General features: G+C 39.2%; 1 protein-coding gene across 1 annotated transcript; it reads left to right on the plus strand.

Moving 5' to 3' along the window:
• Positions 1-119: 119 nt before the first annotated feature.
• On the plus strand, positions 120-15,644 carry Tdo2 (tryptophan 2,3-dioxygenase). The gene is made up of 12 exons (XM_041659236.1): positions 120-262; positions 477-582; positions 1,282-1,372; positions 3,981-4,051; positions 5,066-5,193; positions 6,468-6,654; positions 8,265-8,372; positions 10,247-10,358; positions 11,475-11,532; positions 12,762-12,841; positions 13,671-13,761; positions 15,099-15,644. Exons 1-12 carry the CDS (start codon positions 228-230, stop codon positions 15,250-15,252), a joined length of 1,221 nt encoding a protein of 406 aa, XP_041515170.1. The 5' UTR covers positions 120-227; the 3' UTR covers positions 15,253-15,644.
• The last annotated feature ends 1,721 nt before the right edge of the window (positions 15,645-17,365 follow it).

Genomic DNA, 17,365 nt, shown 5'->3' on the forward strand with positions numbered 1-17,365 from the left:
GGCTCACTCTTCCAGCAAACAAGCTGTGACCAACACGGTCCACCCTCAAGTTACAGATGTTCAGCTCTGAGCTAGTTAAAAGGATTGCCTGGCTAAGAGTGTAAGCTGAGTGCTGATTGGCCGGGACTAGTAATCGGGACACATAAAAGGCAGCACGAAGATATCTGGGAAAGTAGATACTGTCACCAGCCTAGCAAACCTGTGCGCTCCTAAGACACTTCAGTACCATGAGTGGGTGCCCGTATTTAGGAAACAGTGTGGGGTAAGTGTTTATCTCTGTTCCAATGAAGGGGGCCTCCCCAAACCTAGCCTATAAGCAGTAAAATTTCTAGACTTATAGGTTTCCTTACTTATTTATTATTATCTTCACTTATTAATAAACCACGGGAAAAAATAGTGATAGAATCATAATGGCTTATATTGTGGTCACTGTGTTTTTCCAAGCTCCTCTTTTGTGTCGTTTGCTCCAACTACAGATATTCTTTGAAAAACTTATCTATAGAAGACAGTGAAGAAGACAAAGCTCAAAATGGCGTAAACAGAGCCAGCAGAGGCGGGCTTATCTATGGGAGCTACCTGCAGGTAGGTGGCAAGGACTCTAGCCACCGACGTCAGCTTCGTACTTTCCTTGCCTGTCTTTTCTCAACCATCAATAGTTTTCTGAACCTTAGGACTCAACTACTCACAACTTATCTAAGCCTTTTCAAATCTGCTGCAGCAAATTAAGGGCTGAAGTGTGCCTCCCTAGAAAAGGCACGGTCAGCTGAAAGTACTATATCTAGGCAGAAGGTTGTGAGAGACAAACCACAGTGCAGATGGTAGGCCGGCATTGCTCAGCATGTATGCAGAGATGTGGTCAGAATCCCAGACGACCGTAAAGTCTTTGAATTCCTCATCACAAAGTAGAAACATTGAAGGTACACAGAACTTTCTCGAAATCACCAGTAAATAAAGGGGAGCTTCCAGAGAGGAATTCAGAGGTCATCATGGTTGGCGTTCAGGTTAAAAATTTAAGAAGAAAAATGGTTAGAGTCCTGGTTGCCTGTTTTGATGACTTTGTAAGCATGATAAGGAACATAGTGCCTTCCAGGAGCCTCTTGGAGGGAGGAGAGGAGAGGGTTGCAGACTTGCAGCTGGCCACACAACGGGTCAACTCCCACTGCACTCACTTCAGGACTGTGGCGTTTGACAACCAGCGTGGCAATCTGCTCCTTATTAATGTGTCTTTCTAAAACTCCAGATCTGAAATCTCAAAATCAATCTTCTCATTTTTCTTTAAAGTTGGAAAAAATTTTGGATGCACAAGAACTTCAAAGTGAAATAAAAGGAAATAAAATCCATGATGAACACCTTTTTATCATAACCCACCAAGGTAAGCTGCAAGGGTTGGGGACAGAGAACTACTGCTGTGATAGTCTGTCACAGATAGGGGACAACCACTTCATCTGTAAGACATTAGAAGACTAGACACACCTGAGCAATTTCCGCATCATAGAAAATTTCACAGGGGCCTCTCTGAGCATCCGTCAGTCATCTTCATGGTCCTTCCCCATCAGTTAGATTGCATGGGAATGCTGTTTTGTTTTGAATTTGGAAGAGACTTTTTGGCTCTTGAAATTTCACAAAGGATTTAAAAGCTAAGAGGCTATTATATTTTGCTTTTATAGAACATTAGAAACCCTACTATCCAGAAGTAAGTCCTTTTAATTTACTACAAATTTAGTTTGATTTAATTTTATATTTTTCCCTTGATATTTTTCAACATTTTTATTTTATTCGTTTATTTTACATCCCAACTGAAGTTTCCTTCTTCCTCTTCTCTCATTCCTTCACTCTACCTCCCGTTTGCCCCCACACCTTCTCTGCTTCTACAAATAGATATAATTTTATAAAAATGCAGCATTAAACAAAACCACATAGTTTTTATATTTGCTAATATATTTTAGAACTCTTAATTTCTGGATAGCAGTATTCAGGTCATCAATCTGTATCTTCAGAAGGGCCTTGCACACTGAGATTACATGTCCATTTTCACAAATGTATATATTAATAGGCCCATGACCCCGAATATTAAGAATGCTTGCTGTGTGGCAGTCAGTTCTGTGTTGCATTGTGTGTCTGTCCAGGAGCTTTGCTCTGATCTACACACTCATAGACGTTGCCCTTTCAACAAGTTCTTGTCCTTTGTTCAAATGGTTTCTTACTTCCCTGGGTAACTAATATCAGAAACCTTTTTTAATGAAGAAATTAATTGACAGAAAGAGTTGGCTCATTGTGTTATGTCTGTTTTCTATTTGTTTAAGTCTTCCTTACATTTTTATTGGTGGCCCATACTAAGGTAAAATCAGTGAGAGAGGAACCCTGGCTAGTCAGCATGAATGAAATTTAATGATAATTTTGAATCCTATCTCTACTGTTGTGAATGACACAGTCTTAGATTGCCTAGATTTCAGACCTCCATAAGCGAATGAAGACAATTCTTTTGTGATCCGACGTGTCTCCATGATGAGGAGATGAAATCATACACAGCACACTTAGTCTAACACATAGTAAGCCTGTAATAGAAGGTGGACATTGTAATTCATTAGTGTCCACACTTTACTTACAGCCTGCTGGCAGCACCTCATAGGACAACCTACACAAGGCTAAACCTGGGAGGAAGAGACATAGAAAATGATCAGCAAACAGTTTATTTCCTCATTATCTAAATATAAACATTGATTTTGCCAAATCCTAAGCATTATTTAAAAATGATATATCACAACATAGCCTTTATCCATAGAATGGTATCGCGGGTGATACAACAGGGACAACAGATTATTATTAACCTGTGCTCATCTAAGTAGTACACTGTTGGCTTAGTTCACTTATTCCTTAAGGAAACACCCAGTCACAAGCATTGTGCTGGTTACTGAAGAAAAACATAGATGACCATGATGAAAATCCTTCTGCTGCGGGGTTGATATGCTATGTGAAGGACAGCTAATGGGAAAGAATTACTTTGCTTGTCCAAAAGAATCTGGAAACACAAGATTGTCTTCCATGCCTGTCATGTTCTTACTATAAATATTGGGAGTCTGAAGCACAAGCTCCCATTTAAAGGAAGATAACGGTTTGAACACTTCATGAATGTATTGACAGGCTGACGTCAAGGAAAGGTCTCCATTCCAAACAATGTTTTTAGTAACTAAATGTTTTAGGTTCTAACTACGCATCTTCTACTGGGCTAGGCAGTAGGAACTTTGATTACTAGTTGTATTATTTGGTGACTCCCGAGGGAGGGAAAGGCAAGGTATTACAGACCTAACCCTCTGACAGTTCTCAACAGAGATGTTCTGGCAGAGTTCAGGCTTAAGTGATCTAGAACAGAAGTTGGGAACTCTCAGAGAAGGATGTGCTGCTTAGCCTGACTCCCTTAGAAGACAAGGGGCCTCTCAGTTTGCAGTGTGATGAGCCTGGGGCCTCCCTGTTGCTGTTCGATCAGTCAGCTGTCTGCTGCCTCATCTGTCTTGAGCCCACAAGTCCTTAGAAAGGTGCAAATAGTGAACAGCCAAAACCCAAGAGTCCCCAAGCAAACAACAACAAAACCTAGACTTACAAATATAAGACTGTACAGTCCTTCATTTAAGCTTGTGATTGCTAATTTCTCAGCGGAGGGACAAAGCAGACGACCAGGCTTCCATGCAGGCAGTGAGCATGGGTTGTGTGTACTATCATAAAAGTCCTAAACAATTATTCTGTTGGGAGGAGCCTCCGCAACAATAATGAAAAATGGAATAGAGAATAAAAGAAAATATCCAGTATATTAGAAAATTAAATGGAGATGATTAAAATTAACTGCTTCTTTCTAGCATAGAAATGGGTCCACGATCATATTTTGTTAATTTTAAAGTTGCATGGGTGTATCTGTCATCTAATTATAGTCAAAAGTGTCACCTGTAACTTTCTAACTGAATTTTTTTTTAAAAAAAAAATTACAGCTTATGAACTCTGGTTTAAACAAATCCTCTGGGAACTCGATTCTGTTCGTGAGATTTTTCAAAATGGCCATGTAAGTTTCAGTGTCATTAAACTGCATCTGTGTGCCTTTTATAAGCGTGTACAAAGCGTGAAGTGGGCATTTTATCTCATATTTAGTGAAATACCGAAATCCCTAGCAAGTATTTGGAGATTCTTTCTGGGAAGCTGTTTCCTCTTATTTCAAGTCTTGAAAGTGTTTTCAAATGATTCACTGCTCCCTTAAGGTTTTTTTTTTTTTTTTTTTTTTTTTTTTTTTTTTTTTTTTTTTTAGTAGAGTAGATTGTCAGGCTAACTCGTAACGATCTTATAAGAGGTAGCAGAATTTTACTTCTACTTAGCTTACCTATGACAAGACAGGCTAGATGAGGAAAATGGAAAAGAAAGAGTGGGAAGAGGAAGAGAAGAGGGGGGAAAGGGTCGTAAGACAAAAGATTGAGAGAAGACAGAACAGCACCCAGCAGCTAGAAGAGCAGCCGCACCCATCTGTCTCCTATTCAGACATGATAATAGGTTCCCTCTCTGAGCCTTTGCTTCATGAGCTCCAGTAAATACTCTCTCTCTCTCTCTCTCTCTCTCTCTCTCTCTCTCTCCCTCTCTCTCCCTCTCCTCCCCCCTCTCCTTCTACCCTTTCATGTGACTACAACACCATGGCTTGTCAGTAGCAACTTAGGCATTCAATGAAGAATAGATTAGAGTTAGTCATTTACTGAATCCTTTGCTAGAAGTCCCTCTGGTATGTTGAACTTTCTTCTCTGAAATAAAACGAAAGCAGAAACATGCTTTGAAATCAGAAAGAGTCATTCTCCTGGATAGCTTCTAGCTTGCCTCTGTGATAAGAGTAGAAAAAAAAAATTCCAATTTGTAGACATCTCTTGCCCCTCAGAATTGTGTTATCTTCACAAATACTTAGGGTAAACCTTAGTTCCAGATGTCTCTGTTAATTTTTACAGAAACCTGCTTGCTTGCAATGCATCGTCATTCACAATGTATCCTGTAACTTCCCACAGTCCCACTGCTGACTGGGGGTTTCTTCCTTCCGCACCAGGTCAGGGACGAGAGGAACATGCTCAAGGTGATGACCCGGATGCACCGCGTGGTGGTCATCTTCAAGCTCCTGGTGCAGCAGTTCTCTGTGCTGGAAACCATGACGGCCTTGGATTTCAACGACTTCAGGTGTGCACTTCCCAGTTGAGAAAGCAGTGGGCTGCACTCTCCTTCCGGTTCTGCAAAAGGAGGACGTGTGGCATAAAGGAGAGGCCTGTTTCATTAGCCCTTGAAGGACACTGATGATTCTGATCACAAAATATTAGAGAAGAGGTTAAAAACATTCCATGTCTCGTTTTTGATATAAAAGTAGACAATCAACTAGTTTCAGCTTATCATGGGACTTGTTTTTCTCCATAAAGGATAGTAGACACGAAGTGGCTTAAATAGCTCGCAATATGAAAATGCAAGAAATAGTAGTGATGTATAAATATGTCAACCAAAATGTCAGTATTCATTATATACTCAGTTTTAGCTCTAACCTTCTGAACACACACAGCCATCTGTACATGTGTGCGTATTCATATCTGAATCTGAATTCGAACTTACGTCTCTAAAAAGCACTCATGCAGGAATTTTTTTTCTAAAATTAGAGAAGAAATTTTCTCAAATTTACGAGTCCATCATATGGCGTAATAGGCAATGTTCCAAACAAGTTTCAAAGAAAGAGGGGGGGGGGAGGGGGAGAGGGAGAAGGAGGGACAGAGAGAGAGAGAGAGAGAGAGAGAGAGAGAGAGAGAGAGAGAGGAAGAAGAAAAAGAAGTTCGATCATTTGTGGTAGCATTTAAGAAACTAAACTCTCAGCATCACTTAGGGGAGGGGAAGAGCTTTGATGGCTTAATCACGTCTTAGATCATCTTTGTCCGTATTAGGCAGCATCTTGTTGTTTGTACTTGCTTTCTCTCACTGATGCTCATCCAGAGAGGGAGATGGATGATCATATTCATGATTAGCACTGGTAGGAGGGAGAGGTTAAATATTTGTATACAATCTTTTGCCACTGTGGAAAACACAACTTCCTGATGTCCACCTGTCATTTTTCTTAGAAAAGTATGACACAATGTACACTATTATTTATGTGCATATTTATTCAATATATCCTGGAAATGTGTTTAATTTATAATGTCTATAAATTAATACATATTAAAATATGCATTGCACGTTTTTAAATATATATTTCACAACTATGGAAACCAACTTCAAAGTAGTCCAAAGTGACAATAATGCTTATGTACTTCGTTTTTTATTCACGTAAGAGGCTTTTTAGGTAAATTCCAGGCAGCTTTCTCTGTGCTCCTGATAGCTATTCTGAGCTATATCCTCTCTTTACAAGAAACCTTACAGGGGTATACAATCTCATCTCTCCCTTGCTCTTCCCCCCTCTTTCTCCTGTTTATTCTCAGAGAGTACCTATCTCCAGCATCGGGCTTCCAGAGTTTACAGTTCCGACTGCTAGAGAATAAGATAGGCGTTCTTCAGAGCTTAAGAGTCCCTTACAACAGGAGACACTACCGTGATAACTTCGGAGGCGAGGCCAATGAGCTGCTGTTGAAATCGGAGCAGGAGCAGACGCTGCTGCAGCTGGTGGAGGTAGGAGCCTCCTGCTCAGCCTTCCACATACAACTCCAACCTCTTGCTAACTTCAGGTCTGCTGCATCAGAGTTCAAACACTCTTATCAAAATAAGGCTCCATTCATGATAAACAAAGACAGAGAAAAACCCTACTAAACTTATAATTAAGCTTTCTAAAACATTTAAAATGTTAAAATATTAAAAATCTTATTGAGAATTCAACAAGATTTATGTAATTGTATGTCAATATCCAAGAGTTTCATCATCTCATTAAATCATCCCATCAAATATTCCTACTGAGCAATATGCAATTAGTTGATTTTTTTGCCTAGATTTATTTATTTAATCAACTGTTTCTCTGAAATATAGACTAATTAAAAATTACGCTGAGAATTTTTACTAATTAAATTACTAAGAATGTTCTCATCATGAAAATTCTCTCATTTGATTCCATGGGAATTTACAAATAGTGTTCATGATTAATTGAATTTTCATGATACAAAGTTTGACTTGATTTTTGTCATTAAGCTTTTCTCTTTGCAAATTAATATTTTTATCTAGTGAATTGCAGTCTGCCCTTAAGCTCCAACGCATTGAAAGTGCAGGCAATTAGCTTTCTATTGCCTACACATTGTTGGAAAACTTAAGACCGGGGGAAGTGAATAAAAAGCTCATCTCAAAACTAAATGCAGGCTCAGTAAGGAAACGATAGGTGTTTATACAGCCAGATTGATTTCTAGACCACGAGGTCATCTGCAGTCTTTGAATGACTGCAGGAGGGGCTGCAGAGCTGGCGCAGTGGTCAAGAGCAGTTACTGCTCTTCCAAAGAGCGGCCATTTGTTTCCTTGGTCCCTGATCAATTCAAACAGTTGGAACACCAGTGGCGCTGTTGACTGCCTTCTGGGCAGCCTCTTTTGCTTGGTGGGCTTGTAGTACAGCTACAGCTTCATCAGCCTTTGAGCGGAGAGACTCTGGAGACTCAAGCATGTGAAGTAATTCTGAGTTATCAATCTCCAGCAGCCGCCAGCGATTGCTTCACCGTAGAAAAAATATCTAAACATCGAAAAATTTATTTTATATTTTGCAATGTTTTATCATAATATTTAAATACAAAAAAAAGGAAAGGAAACGTTGAACCTTATGTACTGAACAAATGCCAGGTTTGGCAATCTAGTGCTAGTCCTAGGTTACTTGATTTAAAAAAAAAACCAAAAAATAGTAAGATATAAAAACATTGTTTTATAGACCCTGGGAGAAGAATTTTCAGCAAAGTATGAAAATTTGAAGTATTCCTTTCTTTAATTTTGTAATTCTTTATCGTGGAATAGCTTGGGATGTCAGTTCTGTTTTAAGTAGAAGAACTGATAACTATAAGCAAGAAAAGATAATTTGGATTATAAAATTCTTGCTTTAATAAAAATTCCTTAAACAGTGGGGAAAAAAAAACAGCAATTTGTTCCCCAGCACTCACAGAGCGGCTCACAACCCTGTCGACATCCCTAGGGGATTTAGTACGCTCTTCTTATCTCAGCGGCTACTGCACCAAGTTTTATAACTATCTCAAAATTATGAAGATATTAAAAGTTTATGCTTACCAGGTACTCATCTAAACAATTGTTTGCTTAAGGCATGGCTGGAGAGAACACCTGGCTTAGAGCCACATGGATTTAATTTCTGGGGAAAGTTTGAAGAGAACATCTTGAAAGGCCTAGACGAAGAATTCCTAAGGATACAGGTAATTGTGAATTCATGCCATCTACTTATTGTGAAAAGAATTAGAAATTTATCTCATAAATTTCCCGTTATTTTCATAATTTTCTTTACAAATCTGTCTTTTATAAACGCATCTTCTTGAATTATATAATACACGACTGGCTTTAGCTTTCCTCATAGGGATAAAAATGATGCCAAACTAAGATCTACATTATAAAGCAGGATTTCTACCTGTAGTGAACAACTAGTATTGATACAATGTTTTATCCTTCTTAAACTGGATATTGTGATCAATTCAAGGCACAAGTGGCATAGGAGAGAGAAACTAAACAAATATATTTAACCAAGTAACTTTTGCTGATGTTTCCATTGGGCACAGACAATATCAGCTTGTTCTTTTTTTTTAAAAAAAAAAAATGAGATTGCTTCCAAGTTCTCTTCAGAGTAGAGGTCTTTTCACCCTGTCTTCAGGACTCAGCTTCTCTAGTCATTCAGCTCTGCCACTTTGAGCAGGGATTTTGAAAGCACAGACTTTGGCGTCCTGTGATATAGGCTCCACTTTCATCCACACCGTGGACCTCTGACAGCAAATCAATTATTTAACTTCTTGCATAACTTTTCTTGCAGGTAAAATAGAGAGTAAGGCTATCTACCTCAAAGGGTTACCATGATACATTCATGTTTTAAAGCATTTTCAATAGCAGTTGAACCTTGGATCGTTTTTAAAAGGACAAGTGCTTTTTTATCACTGAGCTGTCTCTCCGGGCCGCTCAGCACTGTTTTTGAGGGATCTCTGAACACTGCCAACTTTTTATCTTCCAGTAACTTGCTCATATTTTTCTCCTACCGCCATGTCTTGAGTGCAGATTTCAGCTAAAGTGAAGGTCTATTCAGTGTCCCATCCCTTCCACTTGTAGGCCTTTTAGTTCATTCTCTGAGCTACAGTCTTAGTTGTCCTTCCAAAACAGAAACCTGATGACCTTCCCCTCTTGCCTAAAACCCCTCATGTATAGTTTCTGTTTTCAAGAAGAAGATAAACATCTATGATGGGGACCCTAAGGTTTTTCATATATCCATTGATCAAACCGAATGGGGAGGACCCACTAGCTGAGCTCTTAGCTTTCAATGTTTGCCACCAGGCTGACCTTTCCATGCCTGCCAACCTTCGGACTGCTGTCACTGCCTGTGGTGATGCTTCTGTTCCTGTATAGTGCTATCCCTGGTCACAATGCAGTGCTTGGGTGACTAATTGCATGGCATCATTTTCCTACAAGACAATGTGTTTGAGGTGAGGTGATGCAATTTCTGCTCACAATTTTACATCAGTCACTTTAGCAAATGAATAATCATGACAATAATATTACATGCAGGCCCTCTCCACACGGTGCTTGCTCTGATGGATCGAGGATGGGTAATCTGTCTGAGTGGTCTATTACAGTCAAATTAACCAATTGCAAGTGGAACTGTAGGGCATGCAGATAACGCAGACCTGCTTTAGCCAATCAAAAGATAGCAGCTAAATGAAAACAGAATGTAAGCCATATTTAAGAAATGGTACTTCTAGACCAAAAGAGGCAATATACAATTTAAATGGAATTTATAGTATTTCTGATTAAGAAGTAACATTTTCTAAGACTTCTAATGAAGAGTATTGGATATTATTAAATCATTTAAATGCAAGTAAAATGAGAGAACAGGAAATATATGGATGATTCCTTCTTGAGGAAGTTCTCTCCCACATTGTAGTGTTTTCACTACAGATAAATACTCGCTGGAAAGATAAATACTCAAGGTATACCTTCTCTACAAGCTGAGAATCTGCTTCTCCTAAGGCAGGCATTCTAAAAGAGTAGTCTTTTCTCTGCTTGGGAAGATTAAAGCATTATTTCTCCTCAGGCTTTGGAAGAATCAGAAGAGAAAGAGGAGCAGATGGCTGAGTTCCGGAAACAGAAAGAGGTTCTCCTGTGCTTGTTTGATGAGAAGCGCCACGAGTACCTCTTAAGCAAAGGTAGATGCTTTGTTCTCAGAGTCTTACACCTCAAGGGTGTATGAGCGAGAATGAAAGGTAGATGCCGTGTTCTCAGAGTCTTACACCTCAAGGGTGTATGAGCGAGAATGAAAAATGCACCTGTAGGCCTGTCTATCGAGCCTGACTTGGGGGAAATCTGATGAAAATTGTTTTCCTACTTGGAGAAGTAAGAAGTAGGTAAATACGGTGCCTGACAGCCCTTTGTTAACAAGTTTGCTGGTTAGATATACTTACAAGACATTAGGAAACATTTCCATACTATGGGCTCCATGTAAGGGTGTCAAGGGAAAGTTTTATTGTAAAATTCTCAAAGTCTTTAGAAATAAGCAAGACAGATGTAATAATTATAAATAATAATTGTATAAAAACAGACCGTAACACTGACTTGAGGTCAGCCTCAAACAGGTGTTAGGTTTTACTCTCTATAAACCCTCAGAGACATGGCTACCATTTGGCTCTTGCAATGAGGGATGGATGATTCTTTTTTAGATTATAAGCCACACTCTTGTATAATCATCGCACCCCCGATATTGTGATGCCCAAGTTAGCTTAAAATCCCTGATCCTTACTCAGCTCTTGAGGACAAGGAGTATGGATATGAACTACCGCATCCAATGCAAACAAACAAGCAAATAACAAAACAATTTCTAAAAGGGAATAAAGTGAATCTTGTTTAGCTTTTGATTAGTGAACCACTGTATTGCTTCAACTGGAAATACTATATCATGAGTTACATATTAATTATATAATGCTGTCCTAGTATATCACTGAACATATTTGAGTGTCTATAACATATATACGTATAATATTAAATATATAGGTAATATATTAATCTGCTTTTAGAACCATAAATTACTAAGTTCAAGCTAAGGAACAAAAATTTAAACATTATTTTTTCTCTGAAAACACCTAAAACATTTAAGTATTTAAGGTGGTAATTCAAATGAACATGACTGCCTTAAATTACCTGTCAAGCTGAGACTTTCTGTGAATGCTAGCTCGGTGGTAACATCTAGGGCATGCAAGGCCTTGTGCTCCTTCCCTAGCACCAGAACGAGAGATTTGAATGCTGAGAACTCGCTGATTGTCTTACAGGTGAGCGACGACTGTCATACCGAGCACTCCAGGGAGCACTGATGATCTATTTTTACAGGTAAAAAGAAAATTTAAAAGCAGAAGCTGGTGTGAAACTGAAGAGTTGTTTGGGAGGATATGCTAAGGATAAAGACCATAGAGTGCAGTCAAAATTCAATACAGTAATTCAGCTTTAGAAGCAAACACAGAAAGCTGCTCCGGTGAATGGCAAGTCTGACTGGACTCATGCAGTTGGCTGTTGGTGCACAATGTGCACACAACCAAATATATGTTGGCTATTAATTATAGGAAGCATTGTGTGTCAGTTGTTAAGTGGGCCCAAGGGCCAAAGCTGATCTTTTCTTAGAAGTTCAATGATGAAATCATTATTTCATTAAAAAATAATGTTTATTAAATGAAAATTTGAGACCAGTGAGCTGAGTGAGTGGGTAAAGGCACTTGCCACCGAGCTGGAAAAAGACAGCTGACTACCTCCACTGTCTCCTGGTTGTTGCAGCCAAGGTGTGCACACACCCTAGTCCACCCCTACATAAAGGAAATGCAATTAAGATTAAAATGAAAAGAAAAGTGAGCAATTGAGAATGTCTCATAACCGGTTGTCTGCTTGGTCAATGGTTTTATATAAAATTTCCTTTACAGTCTAAAAGGTTTTCTGGGTCTCCTGGGTGTTCACGTCCATGGGGACCATGAATATGTGTTCAGCCAGTGAGGATTACATTTCCAAATAAGCCTCAAGGGACTGTTAAAGAATTTTGTTTTAGTTGCAAATTTTCATTTTGCAAATTCTCTCAGATCGGTTTCTTTAGAATCAGAAGAAACAATCTTTTAACTTCACTTTCTCATCTTGCAATAAACGAATATCCTAAGTAAAATATGTATCAAGAACGTTGATGACTTAGATAAAAGAAATGCAAGCATACATAGTAAGGGCTATAGAAATCATCTGTTTTCATGCCTTAGTATCGGCTTAGAAGCCTTTGATTGTTGCTAGAATTCTATTTAAGATAAACACATCTCCCTTCCAGTAAGATAGTAGCAGGCAGGATTCTTCTGGCTGGTTACTTCAAACATATCACATGGAGCATTCTAGATTTCACTCTAATACTGGGCATTGACTGGTGTTTCTCCCATGTTTTGAGGTAAGGAAACAAAGACAGAGAGGGCAATCCAAAGGTAGTACAGCTCCTAAATACTAAGTTGCCTAGGGCCCATGCACAGCTACTCTGGCTTGCCTTGGTGCCCTGCGTCTCCTCAATCAGTACAACTTCCGACTGTTGTTTCCTGTAGGGAGGAGCCCCGGTTCCAGGTCCCTTTCCAGTTGCTGACCTCACTGATGGATATAGACACGCTCATGACCAAATGGAGATGTAGGTACTCTTCCACCAGGTCCCCTCACCCTCCTTTTGTGCCTTTACCGCATTGCAGGGATCAAGAATGTTTTATTTCCTTTTAGAATAAAAAGGGAAAGTGAACTTTATGTCAGGCTTAGTATGTAATATCTCCATCCCCATGCCAATGTGTTAAAAATTATTTGCTTTACTTTATTTCATAAGATTTTTGTTAATTTTCTGGTTGGTGTTTGAAGCAATGGGTTTTTATCATATTTATATACTCACACATCACTCTCCCCTGTATTCACTTGCCCACCAACCTCCCCTTTCCATTCCCTACCTATCTGGTACCTTCTTCCCTGCACATGGTCACCTTTCCATGTTCATGAATGTGCTACTAAGATTACACTCAAATGAGAGAAAGCGTTGTAGCCTTTTTTTCTTTCTTAACCCTTAGGACTCCCTCATACCCCAATTTCTCCATCCCTCTCTAGAACTTTATACAATGACCTCTGGTGCATAATTTCATTTTTTTTTTAAATTTTTTTCCTGGAGGTGTAGGATCCCACAGAGAAAGAAATGGGAAGGACTCATGAAAGCCATTACATGGCCCTGCCTCCCCATTTTTGTGGTCTAAGGCTAAAAGCAATGAAGAATGAAGTGAAACTGTATGTAGCCTAGGTCACAGGGTTGCTAGGCAACCTGATGGTCTCCTCTGGTGCCCGTGTTTGACGTTTCCATCTGGCTAAGTGATAAGGTGTCAGCTTTTACTGAAGCAATAATCATTACCAACCCTTTGGTTTTAGAACACTACGGAGCTAATGGCAGAACAATATTCACGTGATAAATTTGTGTGTTTGCCTAGATAACCATGTGTGCATGGTGCACAGGATGCTGGGCACCAAGGGTGGCACTGGGGGATCCTCAGGCTATCAGTACCTGCGCTCAACCGTGAGGTAAGTTGTGGCAGATCTTGGCATTTACAGGTCTGTGGATGTCATGTTGGAAAAGTTACACTTGCCTCTTAACTGAAAGCAGCACATTTAAATATCAATCTTCCTATGGAAACTCAAGGTATGAAATTCTCAGTTAGAGAACTTCATCATTTCCTAGAGCAGTTCTTCTCAGTGTGTGGGTCATGACCCCTCAGAGGTCCAATTACCTTTCACAGGAGTCACCTAAGACCACAGGGAGCCACAGGTATTGACACTGACATATCTACATGGACAGAATTAACCTGAGAATGTTTCTAGTGCCTCATCTCATTTAATCCTCACAAAGTTCTGGCCAGAGGACGTCTTGTAGATTTTTATTCCGGAGTTAGACTCTTCAGTTTCAAGGCCCCTTATGTGACAAGTGACAGAATCAGGATGGCAATCAGATTTAGTTGGCCTCAAAGGCAAGTTTTCTTTCCTATCATAAAACTTTGCCAGATTTTGCTATTTTAAAGCTATCATTTAAAATGGCTGGCTATCACACAGAAAAGCAATTTTCATATGAAAACCACTCTGTTAAATGTGTGTAATGAAGCCAAGATTATATTTAAATTTATTAACCTTTCATAGAAGTCACATGACAGATACTTTGCAGTTAGGAAATACTTTCCAGTGAGCAACAATGAAATCCATATTTTAAGTATATTACTTTACAGACCAACCCTTTAAAATGAAAAAGTAAGGGGCATAAAACAATGTCTCAGTCATTAGAAATATTTGCTGTTCATCAAGAATTTGATACCCAACGCCCATGTAAATCAGCTTGCAACTGCCTGTAATTTCAGGTCCAGGAGAGTGATGCCTCTGGCCTCACCAGTACCCGCACTTACATGCACTTAATCCCCCATACATATACAAACACAACCCCTACACACATACACACACCCTACACACATACACACACTACACGCGCATTCACACACACAATACACACACACCACATACACACAAATATTATTTAAAAATTAATAAATCTTCCAACAAATAAGAAATAATGTCACAACCTTAACTACGTGAAAACAATATTACAGCAATGACTCTAGGTTTAATTTGGATCACTCTGATCTGAATCAAGCACATTACTGTTGATAAACATTAATCTGGGATGTGATGAAAAGTTACATAATCTTAGTACCAATACTACCTACAAACCAACCTATATATGTTATTTATGACACGTATGATGTAAGATTCACCATTAATTATTTATGGGAGATGTTTTAGAAAAACTATCGGGCAGAATGTTTTCAATTTTTCCTATTAACAATCTAACATGTAGACTGCATGTATGCTTCCAGTGACAGATACAAAGTGTTTGTGGATTTATTTAACCTCTCAACATACCTGGTTCCTCGACACTGGATACCAAAGATGAATCCTATCATTCACAAATTCCTCTACACAGCCGAGTACTGTGACAGCTCTTACTTCAGCAGTGATGACTCGGATTAATGTCTTCTCAGCGTCTGGGGAAACTGCCGTCTCCTTAGTCCATCTTTTATAAGTTTTTATGAATGCATGTTTAAAGTAATATATTTATATATGTAGCTCAGTGACATGGTGTTCTGGCCCAATCTTGGAAACAATCTTATGATCTTGTGTATTGTGGTGATGTAAGATTAAGCACTATGATAAGAAATAATTCATCAAAGCAGTAGCATCATCCATATGATGGATTCCTGCTAAAATTCAGCATACCCTTAGACTTACTCAATAGAATCACTTTAATTATTACCTCATTGTGTCATGTCTTAAAGCATATTGAACACTTACTTTATATTAGATATGCATTAAATACTGTCATTCCATACAAAATTTACTCAAATAAATCTTTAAATAACTTATTTAGGTTTTGGTTGTGCATTGCTTATAAAACATGGCCTTGTTTGGGGATCATGAACAGTGCCAGAAATCTTTTTGAAGGTTGGCCTAAGAGATGTTACAGGATTATTATTTCACCAGCCCCAGAACTCAAAGGAACTTAAAAAATACACCACAGGAACCCGGTTCAGCTTCTGGAATACGCTCCTCCTGAAACGTTTTGAAGATGCTTTTCTCTCTTCTGTGTCAATATTAGCTGTCATAGACGGCTGTAGCCCCTGAGAATGACAAAGCCTGTTTTTCCTGCTCTAATGCCTGCCCTGGGGCAGGTCAGTGCTAACACAAAGAACTTCTGTAGAAATGAGTAGCAGTTCTCCAGGGAGGGGAGAGATCTTTGCAATCCACTAAATAGGCCAACTGGCCAAACGGCAATCATGCTTTTCTAACAAAAAACACAGTGCATTGGCACCTGTGAGGTTCTTGGAATTAGTGTTTCAAGGACGTAAAGAGGAAGATGCCGGCAGCTTTCGGCTACATGGCTTGTGTGTATGTACTGTGTGCACGTGTGCACGCTCACACGTGTGTTTACATTATACACACTGGTAGTTAAACAGATAATAATCCAGAGGCAAATACCATGGGGACGAAAGGCAGCTCTCAGAAATCAATAAGCGGAAGAGGAAATGCCGAATTTGTCCTTTGCTAACTACGTGCTGACGTACACTCTGACAGAAACCCCAGTTTCTGTCTAAATGGGGACTAGGTTTTCAGCAAGCTTCATTCCCTCTCATCAAAAAGCGCATCAATAATAGCTGCTCTAAGACTCAAATGCCGGGGAGTCCTGGAGTAAGTTCTACCTATCACAGTTTCTCTAGTAGACTCAATGATTGGGTTCTTTATATTTTTATTTCTTGGTGACTAAGCTATAGATCACTGCAAGAACTTTTTTTTTTTCAAAAGCTTCAGTAATTCTTTATGCAATTATCACAGTAATTTGTACTGGCAGTTTCCCCACTGGGCCCCATTAGCCATTTCTCTGGGTGCTGGGGAGCTACTTTAATGGCAACTCTCAGTGGAATTTCAAAGTTACTGCCAAGCTTTGATTTCATTTGCCATAGGGACCTCATGAAATCACTTCCAGGACCTGTGGATGACTTACTTCCAGCATGACTAAGTGTTAAGTAATGCGCTGACTGGCTCGGCCTTGGGTTTTCTGGGGTTGCAGCACCCATGAGCTGGGGTAGATAGGTCATCCCTCGCCTACAGAGGATGGAAAGGTAGAGATGGGCCTCTCCGTTCGTTTGAAATAATTTGCAAGCTATCTGACAGGCATTAGGAGATTCCCAATGGTTTAAAACTCTAGAGTAAAATGATAACATCATTTTGGAGGTACAAATTTTGGAAATTGCAGTAAGTGCATTACTGTAGCATTTTACAAAGCCGTCTGCATTCTGCTCTGGGGATGATAGTGTGGGAATCGCTGAGCTAAAGGTCATTGAGTTTAGTTACTAATAAACATTGTCTGAATCAATGGAGTTACTTATATCAGGCTCTAAAGAGAAAGTAAAAGCAAAAAAGGTGTGAAGTCATGGAAAAAAGGAGATATTTTACATACATATATGTACATGATATTTGGCAGGAACTGCACAAAGATTGTTTGAACTCTGTTTCACCGAAGGTCATCATAACTTCATACAAAGACAAAAAACTGAAAAGCTTTTGTGAAGAACATTGCCTGGTGACT

Source organism: Microtus oregoni, unplaced genomic scaffold (assembly GCF_018167655.1).
Source record: "Microtus oregoni isolate MIOR12 unplaced genomic scaffold, Mior012 000010F_ref0000083, whole genome shotgun sequence".
In the NCBI taxonomy this organism is placed as follows: Eukaryota; Metazoa; Chordata; class Mammalia; order Rodentia; family Cricetidae; genus Microtus; species Microtus oregoni.